Source organism: Prionailurus viverrinus, unplaced genomic scaffold (genome assembly GCF_022837055.1).
Source record: "Prionailurus viverrinus isolate Anna unplaced genomic scaffold, UM_Priviv_1.0 scaffold_42, whole genome shotgun sequence".
In the NCBI taxonomy this organism is placed as follows: Eukaryota; Metazoa; Chordata; class Mammalia; order Carnivora; family Felidae; genus Prionailurus; species Prionailurus viverrinus.
The window spans coordinates 4,153,952-4,170,234 of record NW_025927609.1 but is presented as its reverse complement, the minus strand read 5'-3'; the positions used below and the strand labels follow the sequence as shown (position 1 = coordinate 4,170,234).

Below are 16,283 nucleotides of genomic sequence, written 5' to 3'. Positions count from 1 at the left end.
CCACTGTGCCCGCGCACCCCTGCCGTGCCCCGCACACGGGACTCCCCGTGACAGCATCTGCACCACACCCTGGACCTTCCACTGTGCCTGGGACCTGGGCCCTCCACTGCAGCAGCCGCACCCGGGACCCTTCACAGTGCCTGTACCCCACCCTGGACCAAGACACCCGTCCCAGTGCCCACACCACACCCCACAGCTAGACCCCTCCCCCCAATGCCCATGCCCAACCTGCAATAGTTTCCACTCCTCCCTGTGCCCAGAGCCCCTCACAGTGCTTGTGCCCTACCCAGTGCCAAGATCCCTCCCCCCGCCCCCCCCCCCCCCCAGCCCCACCACGGTGCCTACACCACAGCCTAGACCTTCCACACTGCCTGGGATCTGGGTCCTCGGGCAGGCACAGGTCTTGGTGAGCGTGCAACAAGAGAAGAGGTCGGGACTTGGGGGGTAAATCTCCCCAAGGACCCCCTCCACCAGCGCAGATGGGCAGTTATGCCCTCAGACGTCCAGACACGTCTGGACACCTCATGTGATCGGGGGCCTGCCCAGACCTGAGGGTCGGTGCTCAAAGCAACCACTGTGACACAACGGAGTCACCCGCTGAGAGCCGTGCAAGCCCGCCACAGAGTTCCTGTTGGTCCTGAGGACGCTAATGTTAACCGAGATGAGAATTCACTTTTCTGGACATTAGAACTGTGTGGTATACGCACGGACTTTCAGTCTACCTTTAATTAAGCGTAACGAAGTCAATCTTGGCTAAAGGAGGTGAGATAAAGTACAACGTAACTTGGGCGTCGAAAAGGGACGACCCGGGTAGAGGGTGTGAGTGAGTGGTGGGGTGGTCCTGGAACAGGGTGTGAACCAGCAGCAGGTGGGGGTCCTGGTACACGGTGTGAATCGGTGGGGGGGGGGGGGGTTCCGGCACATGGTGTGCATCAGAAGTGGGGGTCTTGGTTCAGTGGACAGTCTGAACGGAAAGGCCGGGGCCACAGAAGCTGTGGGCAAAAACCACTGCAGAGCAGGTGGGTGGGGGCTCACAAGCGCAAAGCCGATGCGTCCAGCCCTGCTGGCTGCAGACCTAACCGGTCAAGGGGCCCTGGACAGGCCACGGCTGTCACCGCCACACAGAACAGGACCTGGAGGGACTATGGGGCGGGGCAGAGTCCGACCACCGCTGGTACTGCCCTCGGTAACGGTAGTGAAACAACAGCCGCGTCTGGCCACGGTCCCCGCCGGGTTACCTGGGAAACCCCGTCCCGGTGAATGGGGAGGGGAGGCTCGGCCAGCTCTGGCTGCTACTGGACCCCAGGCCCGGCTGAACCCGGGCCTCCACAAACCCTACGCGTGCACGAACCCATGGGCCTGCACAAACACGGGCCTGCCTCCACGCCAGACCTGCACGAACCCGGGCGCAGCTGAGCTGTGAGAAGCCACGAGAACCGGCCTGTCTGAGCCAGCAGAGGGAGCAGGAGTCTCCCAAGTGCCGGTCCGCCAGAAAAGGCTTCTAAGGCTCCAGGAAGCGCAAACGTGTGAGCCTAGCACTGACCACGGAAGAGAGTTTTTCCCCTAATAAGCGGGTTTTAGTTTCTCAATCGAAACCATCACACGCGCTCATAGTGAAAAGCTCCAGGCGACAAGAAGTTAGCCCCGAGGACGCGGCCCAGCAGCCCTGCCAGGTCACCCCGGCCCCCGGGACACCGCTGAACCCATTCTGGCCACGCGGATCAGACCCTCTGCCGTGCGGTCACTTCTGTGGGCGCCATGTGAACCCGCCCCACGCAGCGCGGACAGCGCAAACCCACCATCATGTTGCTGTCAGCCGTGAACACGACTCACAGCCTGTTAACATGCCTGCCACGCCGGCACCTGCCACGGGACCAGCTCCACTGCAGGCGCCAGACTGAGCAGTGAGCCAAGCCACGCCCCGGCCACACAGGGAGAGGGCCACGTGGGAAGGGACGAAGAAAAGCAGGATAAAGCGGGGACAGGGGGAGAGGGAACAGAAGGGGCCCGGGTGCCGGCTCATCACGTGGGATGTCGGGGGGGGGGGGGGGGGGATCCTCTCAGAGGAGGCGGCTGAAAAAGTGATCTGGAGGAAGTGGAGGAGGGGCCAGGAGCTGCATGGGGGAACAGCATTCCCGGTGGAGGGAACAGTGAGTGCAAAAGCCCTGAGGCCAATGTAAACAGTCCCTCAGCGTCTCCAGCTGTTCTCGGTCACAACAGTGCTACAGCAGAAGCTCGTCTTTATGCTGCAAACAGATCTTTGTGCTTTCGTTAACAAGAAACTTTTCTAGCGGCAGCTAACAGTGTCCAACGGCCCACCCTGTGTAGCAATTTACACACCGCCCCCCCCCCCCCCGAAGTCTACTGCCTCCTTCCCTTCGCCAGTGCTGGCCGCTCCCCAGGCTGTGACGGGCACAGCGGCACCTTGGCTCTGACCCTTGAGGGGGCCACCACCGAGATGAACGGAAGAGAACCAGTCCCTCCTGGCTTGCCCCCCCCCCCCCCACCGCAGCTAAAATGAACAGATCCTAAGTCACAAAGTAACTGCGTGTCACAGGCACAGAAGGAGAGTCACGACAAAGCTCTCCCCCCTGCCCCCGCCGCCATTCCGACCTCCCACCGCGGCCTCGCGAAAGTACTCAGAATTCAAGAAGAAATCACAAAACTAAACGTTAAACACGCTTCTAATATGAGTATGTATGACACATGGCAAGATGTGGCTCTGACCTCACTGCCCTCCCTGGGCACCTGTCCCTCCCCCCCCAGGCCCTCCAGGGGACCCAGGCGTGGCTTCTCCCTGCCCCCTGGAGGGAAGCACTCTAGCAGCTACACCTCTGACCCTCCCTGTCTCTCTCCTGCTCCACACTGTCCCCTCCAGCCAGGGGACAGGTGGCAGTAAGTGGGGGAAGGGCTGGGAGAGCGACAGCATCACTAAGACGGGCACAGAAACTTCTAGAATGTTCCTACAAAACAGAGACAGAGGTTCTCTTGAAGAGCGTAATGGGTCTGAGGCAGAAGCAACACCTGTACCTCGTGTGCCAGTTGGTGTTACCGTCAGAAAAGGAAAATTAGGTGCCTGCCTTGCTTTCCCAATGACGGAGGCTGCGTGCTGCCCTTGCACAAGGTGACTTTGGAGGACAAACAAGCACTTGTCACCTCCAGGGAGACAGATGGGGGGGAGGGCGCAGGCAGGAGAAGGGGAAATGATCACGTCTTGCTTCCTCTGAAGTTCGTTCTTTCTAAGCTTTTACACGTAATTTTATTTCAAGTGTGCTTAACGGGTTATCCGGTGAGGGGAATCATGAGACATCTGTGTTTTCTTCGCACTTTTCTGTTTAACTTAAAAAACAAGTAAAGGAGGGGCACGCGGGTGGGTCAGTTACGTGACTGGCTTTTGAGTTGGGCTCAGATCATGATTTCACAGTTTGTGGGTTCCAGCCCCTACATCGGGCTCTGTGCTGACAGCCAGCGTCCTGCTGGGGCGCTCTCCCCTCCCTCTTTCTCTGCCCCTCCCCTGCTCATGCTTGCTTGCTCGCTTTCTCAAACCAAGTAAACAAAATAAATAATGAATAAATAAGAACCCAATAAAGGAAAAAAAAACTTTTATAGGATACAAAATGCTTAAAAGAGCTAAAGGCAAAGCCAAGAGCCTGATGTGCCTGGGTCTGAATGGGGCCGAGGTGACGCTGTCCTCTGCAGACAGCGCCGTTGCGCGGCCCCAGAGGCTCTTGTGTTTTGCAACAGAAACGGGTTAAAAATTTGCCATGTCCTGGGATGACCTCCCCCCACCCCCCCCCCCGGCATTTTACTTACAGAAGGGAGATCTTTTGCTAATAGGTTTATTATTCCAGTAATTTCACCCGAAAGCCGGGGACCCAGTCTCACTGGTCACAGCCAACCCGTCCCACGTGGAAGGTTCGGCTCAGCCGCAGGGAGGGGCCGCGCACTAGGCTGCACGCGAGGAGCAGGAGCGCACGGCGGGTCTTCCGGTTTCTCAGCCCCTGGCTGCGCGCTCACCCCTCTTTTCAGGTGGCTCACTTGAGCCTCGGGTCCATCGCAGACGCCCTGCGCTGCCTGTGTCCCGGCGCCCTCACCCCGCCCCGCCCGGCGACACCGCGCCCCCCGCCCCCGCCCGCGTACCTTTCCCGCACTCGGCGCACAGGTACTCGCGGATGTTGTCGTGCACGCGCATGTGCTCCTTCAGCATGTCCTTCCGCGCGAAGGACTTCCCACACTGCTCGCAGGCGTGGCTCTTCACCCCTGCATGACAAGTGCACCCGCGCTTCAGCGCCTGGGCCCGCCCAGCCGCGTCCGCTGCGAAGGCGGCAATGGAGAAGCGTGGCGCGACACAGCTCACGGCCTCCACGGAACCTCCGCTCCGGCTCCTCGGCCGCGAGAGGGACCCCAGGAGCCGCCGGGGCCACAGGGCAGGGGCCCGCGCTGGGGACGGAAGCGGTGGCGAGGACGCAGGGACAGGAGAGGCCAGAGAGAGAGCGCGCGGAGGCGGGGGGTGGTGGGGCGGCGAGACTGCCAGAGCAGGGAGCGTGGGGACAGGCCCTCCAAGCGGGGCGCCACGACACCCCGGGTCCGTCCCGGTCCCGTGGCCGCGTGCTACCTGTGTGGATGAGCTTGTGCCGCTCCAAGTTCCCGATGCTGTTGAAGATGCGCCCGCAGATCTCGCACGGGTGGATGTACCTGCGAGGAGACGTGAGCCTCAGGGCGGGGGCAACAGCGGAGCGCTTGCCCCGAGCCCCTTCCTCACGCAGGGGTCGCAGAAAAGAGGCTAGTGGAGGCCGCCGGACACGAACGCTGCAGCCTCCAATGCGGGCTGAACCGTGCGCCCCTCAAAGTCCACAGGCTGGAGTCCTGACTCCGGGCCTTCAAAAGGTGACAGCATTTGGAAACAGGGTCTTCACAGAGGAGTGAAACATCAGGTCACCAGGGTGGCCCCACTCCAGTATGACTGATGTCCTCGCCGGAAGGAGGAACTGGGACACAGACGCGCACGGGGGGAGGACCACGTGAGCACACGGCCAGGGCCGCGATAGGAGCCAAGCCCGGAAGCCCCGGCCTCCAGGGGAAGCAGCCCTGCCGACCCCTGAACTCAGACCTCGCGGCTCCAGGCCTGACATCGCACGTTCCCACCGTGCAGGCCGCCCAGCCGCCCCGTTACCGCAGCCCAAGCTGGCTACGGCGGCCTCCACACAGGGCGGCCGCTGGCTCGCCCCGGCACACGGCACTGACCACGGCTTCGGCATCCAGGGAACCTAATCACGGTGGGGAACCGGGGCTGCCGGTGGTTCCCTAGGCAGGCCGAGAACGACACTATCAGTCGGTGGCGCGGTCGACTTGCGCTGCGGGGCCAGGAGGGCGAGGGAGGCGGGACCCCCCACGTGCGGGATAAAGGAGGTGAGCGTGCTTCCCTCAAGACCCGCCCACCGGCAGGGAGCGCGCCCCCTCTGGCATCGTGCCAGGCCCCGGAAGCCCAGCCCCAGGAGGCCTCACTTCTGCACGTTGGGGTCCGGCAGGTTCTCCCGGTGGATGACCATGTGGGCGTGGTAGGTGGCCTTCAGGGCGAAGCGGCGGTTACAGATGCTGCAGCCGTAGCCCTTCTCCTTGTGCACCTCCATGATGTGCTTCAGGTACTCCTTCCCGCGGCCGAAGGTGAGCTGCCGACAGGTGCACCGTTCACGCCCGCGCACGGCCTCCCGCCCTCCAGCTGACGATGGCACCGCTGGGCGCCGAGGCCCCGGTGGCGGCCCGCCGCCCGGGCCGGACAGAGGGGACTCCCAAGGGCGGGGCCGGCGCCAGGAAACTGCAGAGCGGGGGGAGCGGGGGAGGCGGGCGCCAGCTGCTCCCCGCTGCAGACCGGCCAGCCCCTGCACCCTCTCCTGCTCCCCACCCACCCCACCTCCCGGACGGCCGCGTGGCCGGATGCCTGACGCAGGCACAGCCGCACGGGAACCCATACTAGGTAGGGAGCGACCTGCGTCTCCGCGGAGCAGCGAAGCCTAACGCGGGGACCACCGCGCACGCCGCGAGCGGATCACCACCCGCTGCACGGCCTCCGGAGATGGGTTCCCCACCCCAACCCGGGTCCCCGCGCGGCCGCACGCACACCAGCCACGAGACGGCTCTGAAACGGCGGTCCGTGTGAAGAGGGAGAGCCACACCCACCGTCCGCGAGCGGCCCCGCCATCTCTCTGCCGGAATTGCCTCCTTCCCGCCAGCCTGGGCACGAAGGCCCGTGGCGAGTACCTGGCACCGCTTGCAGCTGTACTTGTGAGGCTCGGAGTCCGCGCTGGCGTCCGAATTGTCATCGTTCTCCTCCGAGGAGATGCCGATCTTGCCGATAAACTCCTCCCTCTGGTGGTCGTCCATCAGCGCAATGTCCTGGAAAACGCAGTCGCGAGGTCCGGCTTCCCGCACGGGCACAGAAGCGCTGACGGGTCCCTCACCCCCCAAGAGTGCCGGGCCGGCCCACGTGGAGAAGGCAGTGTCCCACCCGGGGCTGCCTGCCGTGTCCCCTGTGGCTCCCTCGGGCCCGCGCACACCCCCGCTGAGTGCGCAGCGGGCTGGCCGCCAGGCGTGGGGTGCCTGCGTGGGGGTCGGCTCCCCGTCTTAGCTGCTCGCCCCCACGGCTGCGGCGGACCTGGGCTCCATGCTCCCGGGCGCGGCCCATTTCCTGCCAGAGGCCGCCAGGGGCGCACGGCACTGCTGGCGAGCTTTCGTTTTTCAGCAAAACTTAGGATTCTGGGAAGGGTGGGCAGGTTTCCTTTGGAAAGTTATGCTATCGCGTCTAGGAGGTTTTCACGGGGGCCTAGGCTCTATTTCTTACTCAAGTTCAATTCCCGCTTTTCCATTAACACACACACAGCAACACCTTCTGAAGGAGCTGTCGGAGGAGAAGCACCTGACCAGAGCCGCGCAGCCACAGGCGCGCACCCGGGCCGGGCCCCTCACCTGCACTGGGCCTAACTGAATCCTCGGGAAGCCATGTTTTCATGGCAGGAGAGAAGTGGACGCTGAGGAGGCGGCAAACTAGAATCCCAGGTCCCAGTGAAGCCTAAGTGCCCCTCACCCCTCCGACTAAAGCTCCCGGACGCTCTTGGGTCCGTCCTCCCACCCCGGCTCAGTCCACGTGGCCCAGCACCTGCCCTGGGGAGCCCCTCACACTCATGCTCGCCCCCCGCCTTTGACTCACACCTTCTCAGCGAAACCCCAACCCGTGCCCGAGGCCGGGACTGCCAGGAAACAGGTCCTGCACTGCAGGCAGGCGGACAGACGGCTCCGAGAGCCCGGCGGGGGCTCACCGTCCTCACCGGACCCGAGCACCACCTACCATTTCCTCATTTGCCGCCTGGGTCGGCACTTCTGCCCTTAAAGACGACCCCGTCCTCGCTGCCCACCCCCCCGACCCACTCCCTGGGAAACACCTAGAACGGAGGGACTGCTTGTGAGCCCCGCAGACGGGGCTCCGGATGGATGCAGCAGAGGGTCACAGACGCCCAGCTGAAGAGAGGCAGTGGGGCCAAGCTGACCACGAGGGCCCGCCACGCGTCCACGTGAGCCACCCGGGAGAGGGCGGTGCTGGCACCTTGAAGTGGACGTGGATGTGGTCCCTGAGCACGTCCACGCGGAAGAACTTGCGGCCGCAGATCTCGCAGGTGTACTTCTTGTCGCCGTGGGTCAGCAGGTGCTTGTTCATGTTGCTTCTGCAGGAGAACACCTGCGGGCGGAGGAGCGGGGCCTGACCAGCCGCACCAGGCATGAGGATGCGCTACGTGTCCCTGGTACCCTTCCCAGGTGCTAGAGTCACGAGCGGACAGGAGCGAACGGTCGTCCAAGTATGAGCCCACATTACCCCGGAGACCTAACCGTCCTCTGGTCTCCACTACCAGCGGGATTCTGCTCAACTTTACTCGCTCACTAAACTACATCACTAGGATGGGGCCTGGGAAGAAGCCAGTAAATACAGAAAGAGCCTCAATTTTCTGAAACTTGGCATCAGAGAAGAATTCCGTCCTCTGTGCGCCGGGTGTCAGCACAAGTCACGTCCACTGCCCACGTCCACGGCTGTTTCCAGCTGTGATGGGGGTGGAGACACAGGCACTGCCCTCTCCTCGGCCGCTGGGGCCGGGCTGGGACGCGGGGGCCCCGCTGGCCTGAGAGTCTCCGTCTGGACGGCCAGTCCTGGGGGCCACGTAAACCCAGAGCGCGGGTGTCCTGAGCCCTTCTGACCCCACCCACTCCAGGAGGAGAACACGAGAGGTGAGTGAACGGAAGCGATTCACAAGGAACAGGAGGCTACTATTTTCATGGTGACCCGGGGCCAGCCACCCCGTGACCACACCCGGGGTGCTGGGTGGGAAGCTGACTCAACAGGAGGGGAAGATAGGCTCCTGGGGAGGGGCAGGGGCAGCGGGTCAAGGCAGACAGGGGTGAAAACAAGAAGTCGTCGGAAGCAGCGAAGAAGCCAGTGTTAGAAATATCCGAGCCTCACCTTGCCACACACGGGGCATCCCGAGGGCTCCTTCTTGTAGCGGACCAGGCTCTCGCCGCCGGCGTCCAGGTCCTCCCTCTTCACCCGCCGCACTCCTGCAATGCCCGCCCACCCAAGCAGGAGAGTGAGTACACACGGCGCGTGCGTGCCGGGCACCTGCCGCTAGGCCAGCGTGGCCGCCTGGGCGGTGGGGGCAGGGTCTGCGGCACCAGCGAGCGCGTGAGTGGCGCCCAGCACAGGACGCGGCCGCGCTAACCACGGCTCCTCCCGGCTCCAGGGAAGGAACGGCTGCGTGTGCCCATGGGAACCAGGGACGCGGTTCGTGCCTCTGAAGCGTTGGGAAACACAAGGGCCGCGTGGGTTTGGAGTTCTACAGTGTGGAAGGGCGAGCCGGTGCTGACACCAAAGAAAGGGCTTTCCCTCCATTCAAAGGCTCAAGGCAGAGGTCGCATCCTTAGGCGTGACACTGTTTCTTAAAAAGACACCAATATTCATCCTTGCAAGTTAAATCAGTTGGTCAGGGAGAGAACGCCTAATGACGATAAGCCCCTTGGGGTTTTAAGACGTAACTGTTCATAACTGGGATCACCACAGCTTTTTAGAAGTTTGCACAAAACAGGTAATCCTTGAGTAAAAGACAGAAGTTCGCTCTCATCGTTTCTTTCTACACAGCTGACCCCTTCTGGAACCTTCCCGCATCCCATGGTGTGAGTGCAGAGGTGGACTTAAGAACACCCAGCAAGCTGGACATGAATACGTCATTCTCCAGAAGGCTCCCAGTGGCATAAAACGCATCAGATCTGAAGCGGTGGTTTGGACGATGAGCCAACGAAAAAGGAAAAACCGTGAATGCGTTAGTTCGTTCCTGCGGAAAACGATCTGACTGGTGCGTCAGTTGTAAAATGCGGTAGAATCAAGCCCGGGCACCTGTCTGTCAGGGAACGCTGAGGGCGGCGTTGACGGTGACGGGCTTTACCGGGAGGGTCTGCCTCAGCCACCCACCAGCCTACAGGGTCGGGCAGGAAGCCTATCCCTGCTGCACAGGTGAGGAAACTGAGGCCCAGGGGCTTGCCCAGGGCCATCCACTCACTAAGTGGGCCCCGGGTTTGGCTGGAGAGGCCCAAGGGCACCACCCACGGGTCCCAGAGGGAAAGAGATCTCCTGAAGCCACAGGAACGACAGCCAGGTCAAAAAGTGGAGTGCGAAAATTATACAGAATGTGCCTCGTCTTATTTCGTCTTATTTCGAAGAGGCATAATGACAGGAGTACGCACATCTTTGTGCGGAACAGTTCCAGTTCCATGAGACTCCGCCTTCTTTTTCGGCAAGCCTGTACCTCATCCGCAATTCTTTTCAGACTTTCTCATAAAGGTGCTCTGGTCAGTGTCACTCACTGAGGGCTGGTCAGCAAGAGACAAGGGGCTTCTAGAGGAAAAGCCAGGATTATCACAACTAGAAAGCCAATTTAAAGAGGGTCTGTCTGGGGCGCCTGGGTGGCTCAGTCGGTTGAGCGTCGGACTTCGGCTCAGGTCATGATCTTACAGTTTGTGAGTTCGAGTCCCGAGTCGGGCTCAGTGTTGACAGCTCAGAGCCTGGAGCCTGCCTCGGATTCTGTGTCTCCCTCTCTCTCTGACCCTCCCCTGTTCATGCTCTCTCTCTGTCTCAAAAACAAATAAACATTAAAAAAAAAAAAAAAAATTAAAGAGGGTCTGCCTGAGCCGGCTCTGACACCAAGTCTGGGCGTCACCCGCAGCCCGGGTGCGTCCCCGCGACTGCTGTCTGCGTCTTCCCACTCGGGGATCCTGTCTGCGCGGCTCCGAGCCTGCCCTGTGGGGCCACCCCACTCCTCACTTCCATCGTCTCTCATTCCCCGTCCCACCCTGGAACTGACCCCCCTGCCATCCGTCTTCCTCTTGTACCTGGCTTCCCGTGAACCCACCACATAGGAGCGGTCCCCCGGCTCCCCTGATACAAACGGCCTGGGCCATCTGGGGCCCGCAGGGAGGATGAGGAATGAGGGAGAAACTACTATGGCCCCAGCCAGCAGCATCTGCTCAGAACATTTTGCTCCGTGCACAAGACTGGATACACAATTTCATACACTGTTTTTCCCTTATTCTCTGTCATATTGAAAGCAGTAAATGCTTTATTAGGTGCAGAGTATTCAATCCTATAAAGAATCAGTTTTTTGGGGCGCCTGGGTGGCTCAGTCCGTTAAGATTCCGACTTTGGCTCAGGTCATGATCTCACGGTTTGTGAGTTCGAGCCCTGCGTCGGGCTCTGTGCTGACAGCTCGGAGCCTGGAGCCTGCTTCCGATTCTGGGTCTCTCTCTCTCTCTCTGTGCCCCTCCCCTGCTCATGCTCTGTCTCTCTCAAAAATAAGTAATTAAAAACAAAAAAACCCGGTTTTGTTTTTTTTTTTTAGACTCCTTCCCCACCGCAGAACATTTAGCATGTTTCCAAGAGTTCCCACGGACACACAGCACTGTTAAGGCCCCGAGGTACCTCTCCGTGCCTGGGGATGAGGACTCGACGGTGGGCGGGGCCAAACCGCACAGGGGAGGCACCCGCCCCACCCCATCCCAGGCGCTCACACCCAGGGCGGGCAGGCTCACCCTCCAGGTGCCTCCGCTGGTGGTCGAGCATGACGTCCTTGCGGTAGAACATTTTGTTGCAGACCTCACAAGCAAACTTCTTGTCCCCGTGCTTCTTCTTGTGCTTGGAGAGGTTGCTGTTGGTGGAGAAGAATCTGAAACACATCTCACATTGGAACGTCTTGTCATCTGTCCAGAGAGCAAGCAGACACACGGCAACTTTTAGGTAAATGACACCGACTGCAGGATCGGCATCCCGGCCGTGAGAATGGCAAGGAGGCCCCCGGTGACAGGCAGAGGCGCACGAGGGCCACACGGCCACGAAAAGCCATCGTCTGCGCTGCGGGAGCCCAGGGCCGAACCAGCTGCTCCTCGCCGGGGAAGACAGACACCAGCTCCTCTCTGTCACCGCCACCACACCCACAGGCCCCCTCTCCTCCCCAACCACCTGCCTCCGGTCAACTGGGTGTGATTCTGCAGTCGAGGGGGCTGAACCGCCACTGGCTTGGCCCTCACCCTCCACCCACCCCGACTGCAGCCCCAACCCCCAACCTGCATCCTTCCCGCCCCAAGGCTGAGCCCCCACCTGCTCCTCTGCAGCCCACCTGTCACCTGCCCTTCTCTGCCACCTTCCCACCCCCCCCACACACAAATGCCCGATTTCCACCACCGCTCGCAGGCCTGTCTTGTTCTAGATGCCTCTTTAGCAGGCACCCCCCCCACCCCACTCCCCACCCCACCCCCACACCACTTCTGGGCTGGGACTAAGCAGCACAGCTGAGCCTCCCTCCCAGGCAGGTGGCCCGAGTCCTGGGGTCTGAGAGCCGCAGAAGGCGCAGCACTGTCCCCGGGGGTCAGCTTTCTCTGTCACAAGTGCCACCCGGTGCCTGCACTCCTAACTGTTCTCGACGGCTCAGCTGACCGGGACCAGGCTGCCACAGTGCAGGTGGCTTTTCCTGCCGGGGCACACACAGGTCACCAGTGCAGGAGTCCAGACGGGCACCTGGTCCCAACGGCCACTTTCTGCCAGCAAGTCTGCGTTTATGTTTCAACAAAATGCAGCAACTAAGAGCAAATGCCTGCTTCTTGGGACCTGGTGCACCGGGACATGGGATGGTGGGTTTCTGGGACAGCTGTGCTGCACCGGGTGGGGCGCTTGGATGTGAACCCACACTGTTCTCTAAGTCTACACATCCATAAGCTTCTCCCCATTCGTAGAACTCCTTGGTTTAAAGGTCTATGGAAGACACATTTTCCTAACTTGAATGATGGAGAAGAGTAGACGGTATGCAAATGACCTATGACACAAATGAGCTAGTCTCCAAGTTGTTCTTTTTCTTTTTTAAAATTTTTTTAATGTTTATTTTTGAGAGAGACAGAGCGAGCGAGCAAGCAGGGGAGGGGCAGAGAGAGAGGGAGACACAGAATCCGAAGCAGGCTCCAGGCCCCCGACGCAGGGCTCGAACCCACGAAACCGCGAGATCATGACCTGAGCCGAAGAGGGACGCTTAACCGACTGAGCCACCCAGGTGCCCTGTTATTCTTTGGTTTCCATCAGAAACTTCTAACTTTGGAGATTAGAGAGAAGATGCACCTTAATTCACTGCTGCGGTTAGTTCTATATAACGAAAAGAAAGAAACGCCTGGTTTGACAGGCCCTTTATTGCACATGTACCGATAGCTGTTCTGACTCCTTTTATTACTTTGTTTCATTTGCCAGATAAAAAGAGGCCAACTTGTCCCCCTGTCTTGAGGCTACCCCACCAGACACCGGAGGGCCTGGGGACATCGCTCCGCACACCTGCAGAGCCGCAGGTGGCCACATGGGGCGCCATCCTGACTCTGGCCACGAACGCAGCTTAGGCTCCTGACAGGCGCTGCATCCGTCGAAAAAGCTGGGGGGGGGGGGTGCCCCAGATTTGAGGGCACTCCTGGGGTGCACAGCTCAGAACGCATGTGCGCCTGGAAGCTTCCGGGGCCACCACTTCATGCTGTGGACGGTGCGGAGCAGGTGGAGCTCAGGAAAAACGAGACTCGCGTGCCCTCGGAAAAACCCCGTCACAGGAGCAGGTGGCCACACGGGGTGCCGTGGACAAACAAGCCAGGGAGGGCTCCGGGCCCGGGCACAGGACGGGACCCAGCAGATGCCTGGGAGCAGGAGCTGCCCCGCAGGACAGGCGGTGGAGGTTTACCTAAAGCTGCTTAAAGGGTCTGAGACGGGACGTGAGAACCAGCCCACAAGTACAAGGGGTGCACGGAGGGGCCAACAGGAAAGGGGTTCAGAACCAAAGGCCAAGGTAGCAGGTGTCTGAGCCGCCTGCTGCTGGGCACCCCTTCTGGGCTGTCCTGGGATGCCCCCCGTCAGCCCCCTTCTCGGCCGTGCTGGGACTCGCCCGTCACCCCCCTTCTGGGCTGTGCTGGGATGCCCCCTGTCAGCCCCCTTCTCGGCTGTGCTGGGATACCCCGTCAGCCCCCTTCTCGGCTGTGCTGGGACTCGCCTGTCACCCCCCCTTCTCGGCTGTGCTGGGACGCCCCGCTGTCTGTCACCCCCGCTGTCACCCACCCAGTGCTCTGTCTACTCCCTTCTGGGGGAGCCTGAGCTCAGCCAGGGCCTGAGACGCGCGCCCAGGCCCGCAGAGGCCCCCCCGCCTCGAGGCCTGGGCAAGCGTGCGACACACACGAGTGAGTGAGTGAGTGAGTCCTGCGCTTTCAGGACCCGCGGACAGAACGGGCTCGGAGCAGAACCGGTCAATGCACGGCGGCACCATGGTCCCGGAAGCCGGCAGGCTCGGCGGGTAACGGAGGGTGGCCAGCGGAGGGAGGGCCTTCCAGCCAGTGAGGTGGAGCCCCGTCCTGACGCTGTCGCCCCCCCTCCCACGCCTCCAGAAATGTCTCACGCGGTCAGGGAGCACCCCGCGCCTCTCGGCCCACCGCCCACCGTTGTCGGGACAGCCTGGGGGTGGGGGTGGGGGAGGGGGCAGGCACAGCCTCGCCCGGAGGCCAAGAGGCCGTTTCCACCGCGGCTCCTTCAGAATCAGTAAGGACCGCTTCGAGGGGACGCAAACGGAGGGAGGGGCCGCGAACGGAGGGAGGGGCCGCGAACGGAGGGAGGGGCCGCAAGTGCACCGGCTGGTTCCGAAGCGCCCGGCTTCCGTCCAGCCGGTGAGAAGCGCCGCGAGGGGGCGCCCGCTCACCTGTCCTGCAGTTGTGGAACTCGAGGGCGCTCTCGATGCGGAACGTCTTCTCGCAGGTGCCGCAGCGGTACCTGTACTCACTGTCCACCTGGCGACAGGGGGGCGCTGTTGAGGGGCAGGGGCAGGGGCAGGGGGCAGCTCCACCTAAGGACGCGCCCCCGACCTGCCTCTCGCCACATCCCGGTGGGTAAGGTCTCCGTCCCCGCCCTGGTCTACTTTGCCGTCCTGTCTCTGTCGTAAGCCTGCTCTATGTCACCCTCCTGGTCCCCATTCCTGTCCTGCTCTATGTCACTGCCCCGGTTTACGTCACCGTCCTGCTCTACGTCCCTGCCCACTACTCTCCTACAAGATTTAGGAACACGAGCAAGCCCTTATTCTCACCGTCCAATTGCCCTGGAAGAATCCCCGTTCGGGTACCGCAGGGCGAACTCCAGCCCAGGGGCCCCTCCCCGCTCCTCCCGCCCCCCCCCACCCCGCTGCCCCTCCTCCCCCTCCCCGGGGACCCCGTCTCCCTTCCCAGCAGCCCGTCCTGCCGATCGCCGGCTGCACCTCCACAACCAGCACGAGAGCCCGGGTCCCACGCACCTCGTTCCTGCTGTGCTTGTAGGAAACGTGCTGCTTCAGACTCTCCTTGCGGCTGAACAACTTGGCACATTCCTCACATTTAAACAGCTTGTCACCTAGGAGCCAACCGACGAAACGCTACTTCACGACTCCGGGCATTACCGGGGCTGCGCCCGCCCGCCCCTCCCCCCTCCCCCAACCGGGTCCACAGCCACCTCTCCCCCGGCCGGGGCAGCCCGGTCCCCACCCCGCGGCGGGCGTCCCGCGGGGACTCACCGTGCGAGCGCACGTGCCTGCTCAGGTTGCTGCTGTTCTGGAAGATCTTGCTGCAGACGCTGCACTGGTACACCCGCCTATGCTCCCCCAGCTGCCTGACGAGCTTCCTGCGGATGCCGTGCCGGCTCGACAGAATGAGACTCCTCTTGAGGGTGATGGCGGCGCTCGGATGGTGCGGGAACCTGCCAGGTCAGACAGACACCTGGTGAGACAGGGGGCACACTGCGTCGTTGGGGAGGAAGCGCGAGGTCACCGCCATCTCGGGAAGGGCTCTTCCAAACCTTCCTAGCTCGCCGCGAGGAAGGAGGGTAGGCACTCGGGCACCACCCCGGCGTCAGGGGAATCTGCACGGGAGACACGGCTTGATCGTCCAGCATGGCCATGCTCCTGACTGCATTTTCACTCTGGCCACCAGGAAGCTCTCAGATGATGCCCCGGGAAGATCCCCGTTTCTCTCGCCTGGCCTGGCCTCTGCTCTGTTCTGTACTTTCTCTGACCCTGATTTTTAAAAATTTCTTCTACCGTTTAAACGTCTTTCTGACGGCAAGCCACAGAAGTCCTCTGGGCAGTCAGACAGGGTAGGTTAACGAACAGGTGGCCCCGTTTCCGACAGCACGCCGGCCCCGGTCTGCACGGGCTCCGGGATCAAACGGGGCCAGGCACATCGTGAGAACGTTAAGAGGCACTCCAAAAAAGCCCGAAAAGAAATCAGCATCAGCTTATTCCACGTCAGAGGAAAGGTTTATCCAGGAATGACAACTAGAATACAAAATATTTTCCTTGTTCATGAAAAGAAATGAAAGAAAAGAAAAGAGAAAAGAAAAGAGAAGAAAAGAAAAGAAAAGAGAAAAGAAAAGAAAAAAGAAAAGAAAAAAAAAGAAAAGAAAAGAAAAAAAAAAGAAAAGAAAAGAAAAGAAAAGAAAAGAAAAGAAAAGAAAAGAAAACGAAACAACAAGGTGTTACATGTACAGAAACTTCTGTGACAGCAGCACTGTTCCCAACAGCCGAACGGTGGGAGGAGCCCAGGTGCCCACTGATGGAGGAATCTGTCTACGGGATGGGACGCCAGCCTCGAGATGGAAGGACAATCTGACACCTGCTGGATGAGCCTCGAGCACGGCATGCGGAGCGCCACGGGCCCGTCACAAAAGG

The 16,283-nt window shown here is 61.2% G+C and overlaps 1 protein-coding gene across 12 annotated transcripts in view; it reads right to left on the bottom strand.

Annotated features, from left to right (window-relative positions):
- PRDM15 (PR/SET domain 15) overlaps nucleotides 1–16,283 on the bottom strand; it is a 66,807-nt gene that overhangs the window by 14,784 nt on the left and 35,740 nt on the right. For all 12 annotated transcript variants that reach the window (XM_047847014.1, XM_047847012.1, XM_047847007.1 and 9 more), the window contains 10 exons: nucleotides 15,132–15,313; nucleotides 14,877–14,971; nucleotides 14,292–14,379; nucleotides 11,119–11,286; nucleotides 8,504–8,598; nucleotides 7,598–7,729; nucleotides 6,259–6,393; nucleotides 5,506–5,669; nucleotides 4,616–4,695; nucleotides 4,141–4,260 (listed from right to left, as the gene is read on the bottom strand). In XM_047847014.1, the coding sequence (XP_047702970.1) occupies nucleotides 4,141–4,260; nucleotides 4,616–4,695; nucleotides 5,506–5,669; nucleotides 6,259–6,393; nucleotides 7,598–7,729; nucleotides 8,504–8,598; nucleotides 11,119–11,286; nucleotides 14,292–14,379; nucleotides 14,877–14,971; nucleotides 15,132–15,313 (1,259 nt within the window). The remainder of the gene's footprint in view (nucleotides 1–4,140; nucleotides 4,261–4,615; nucleotides 4,696–5,505; nucleotides 5,670–6,258; nucleotides 6,394–7,597; nucleotides 7,730–8,503; nucleotides 8,599–11,118; nucleotides 11,287–14,291; nucleotides 14,380–14,876; nucleotides 14,972–15,131; nucleotides 15,314–16,283) is intronic.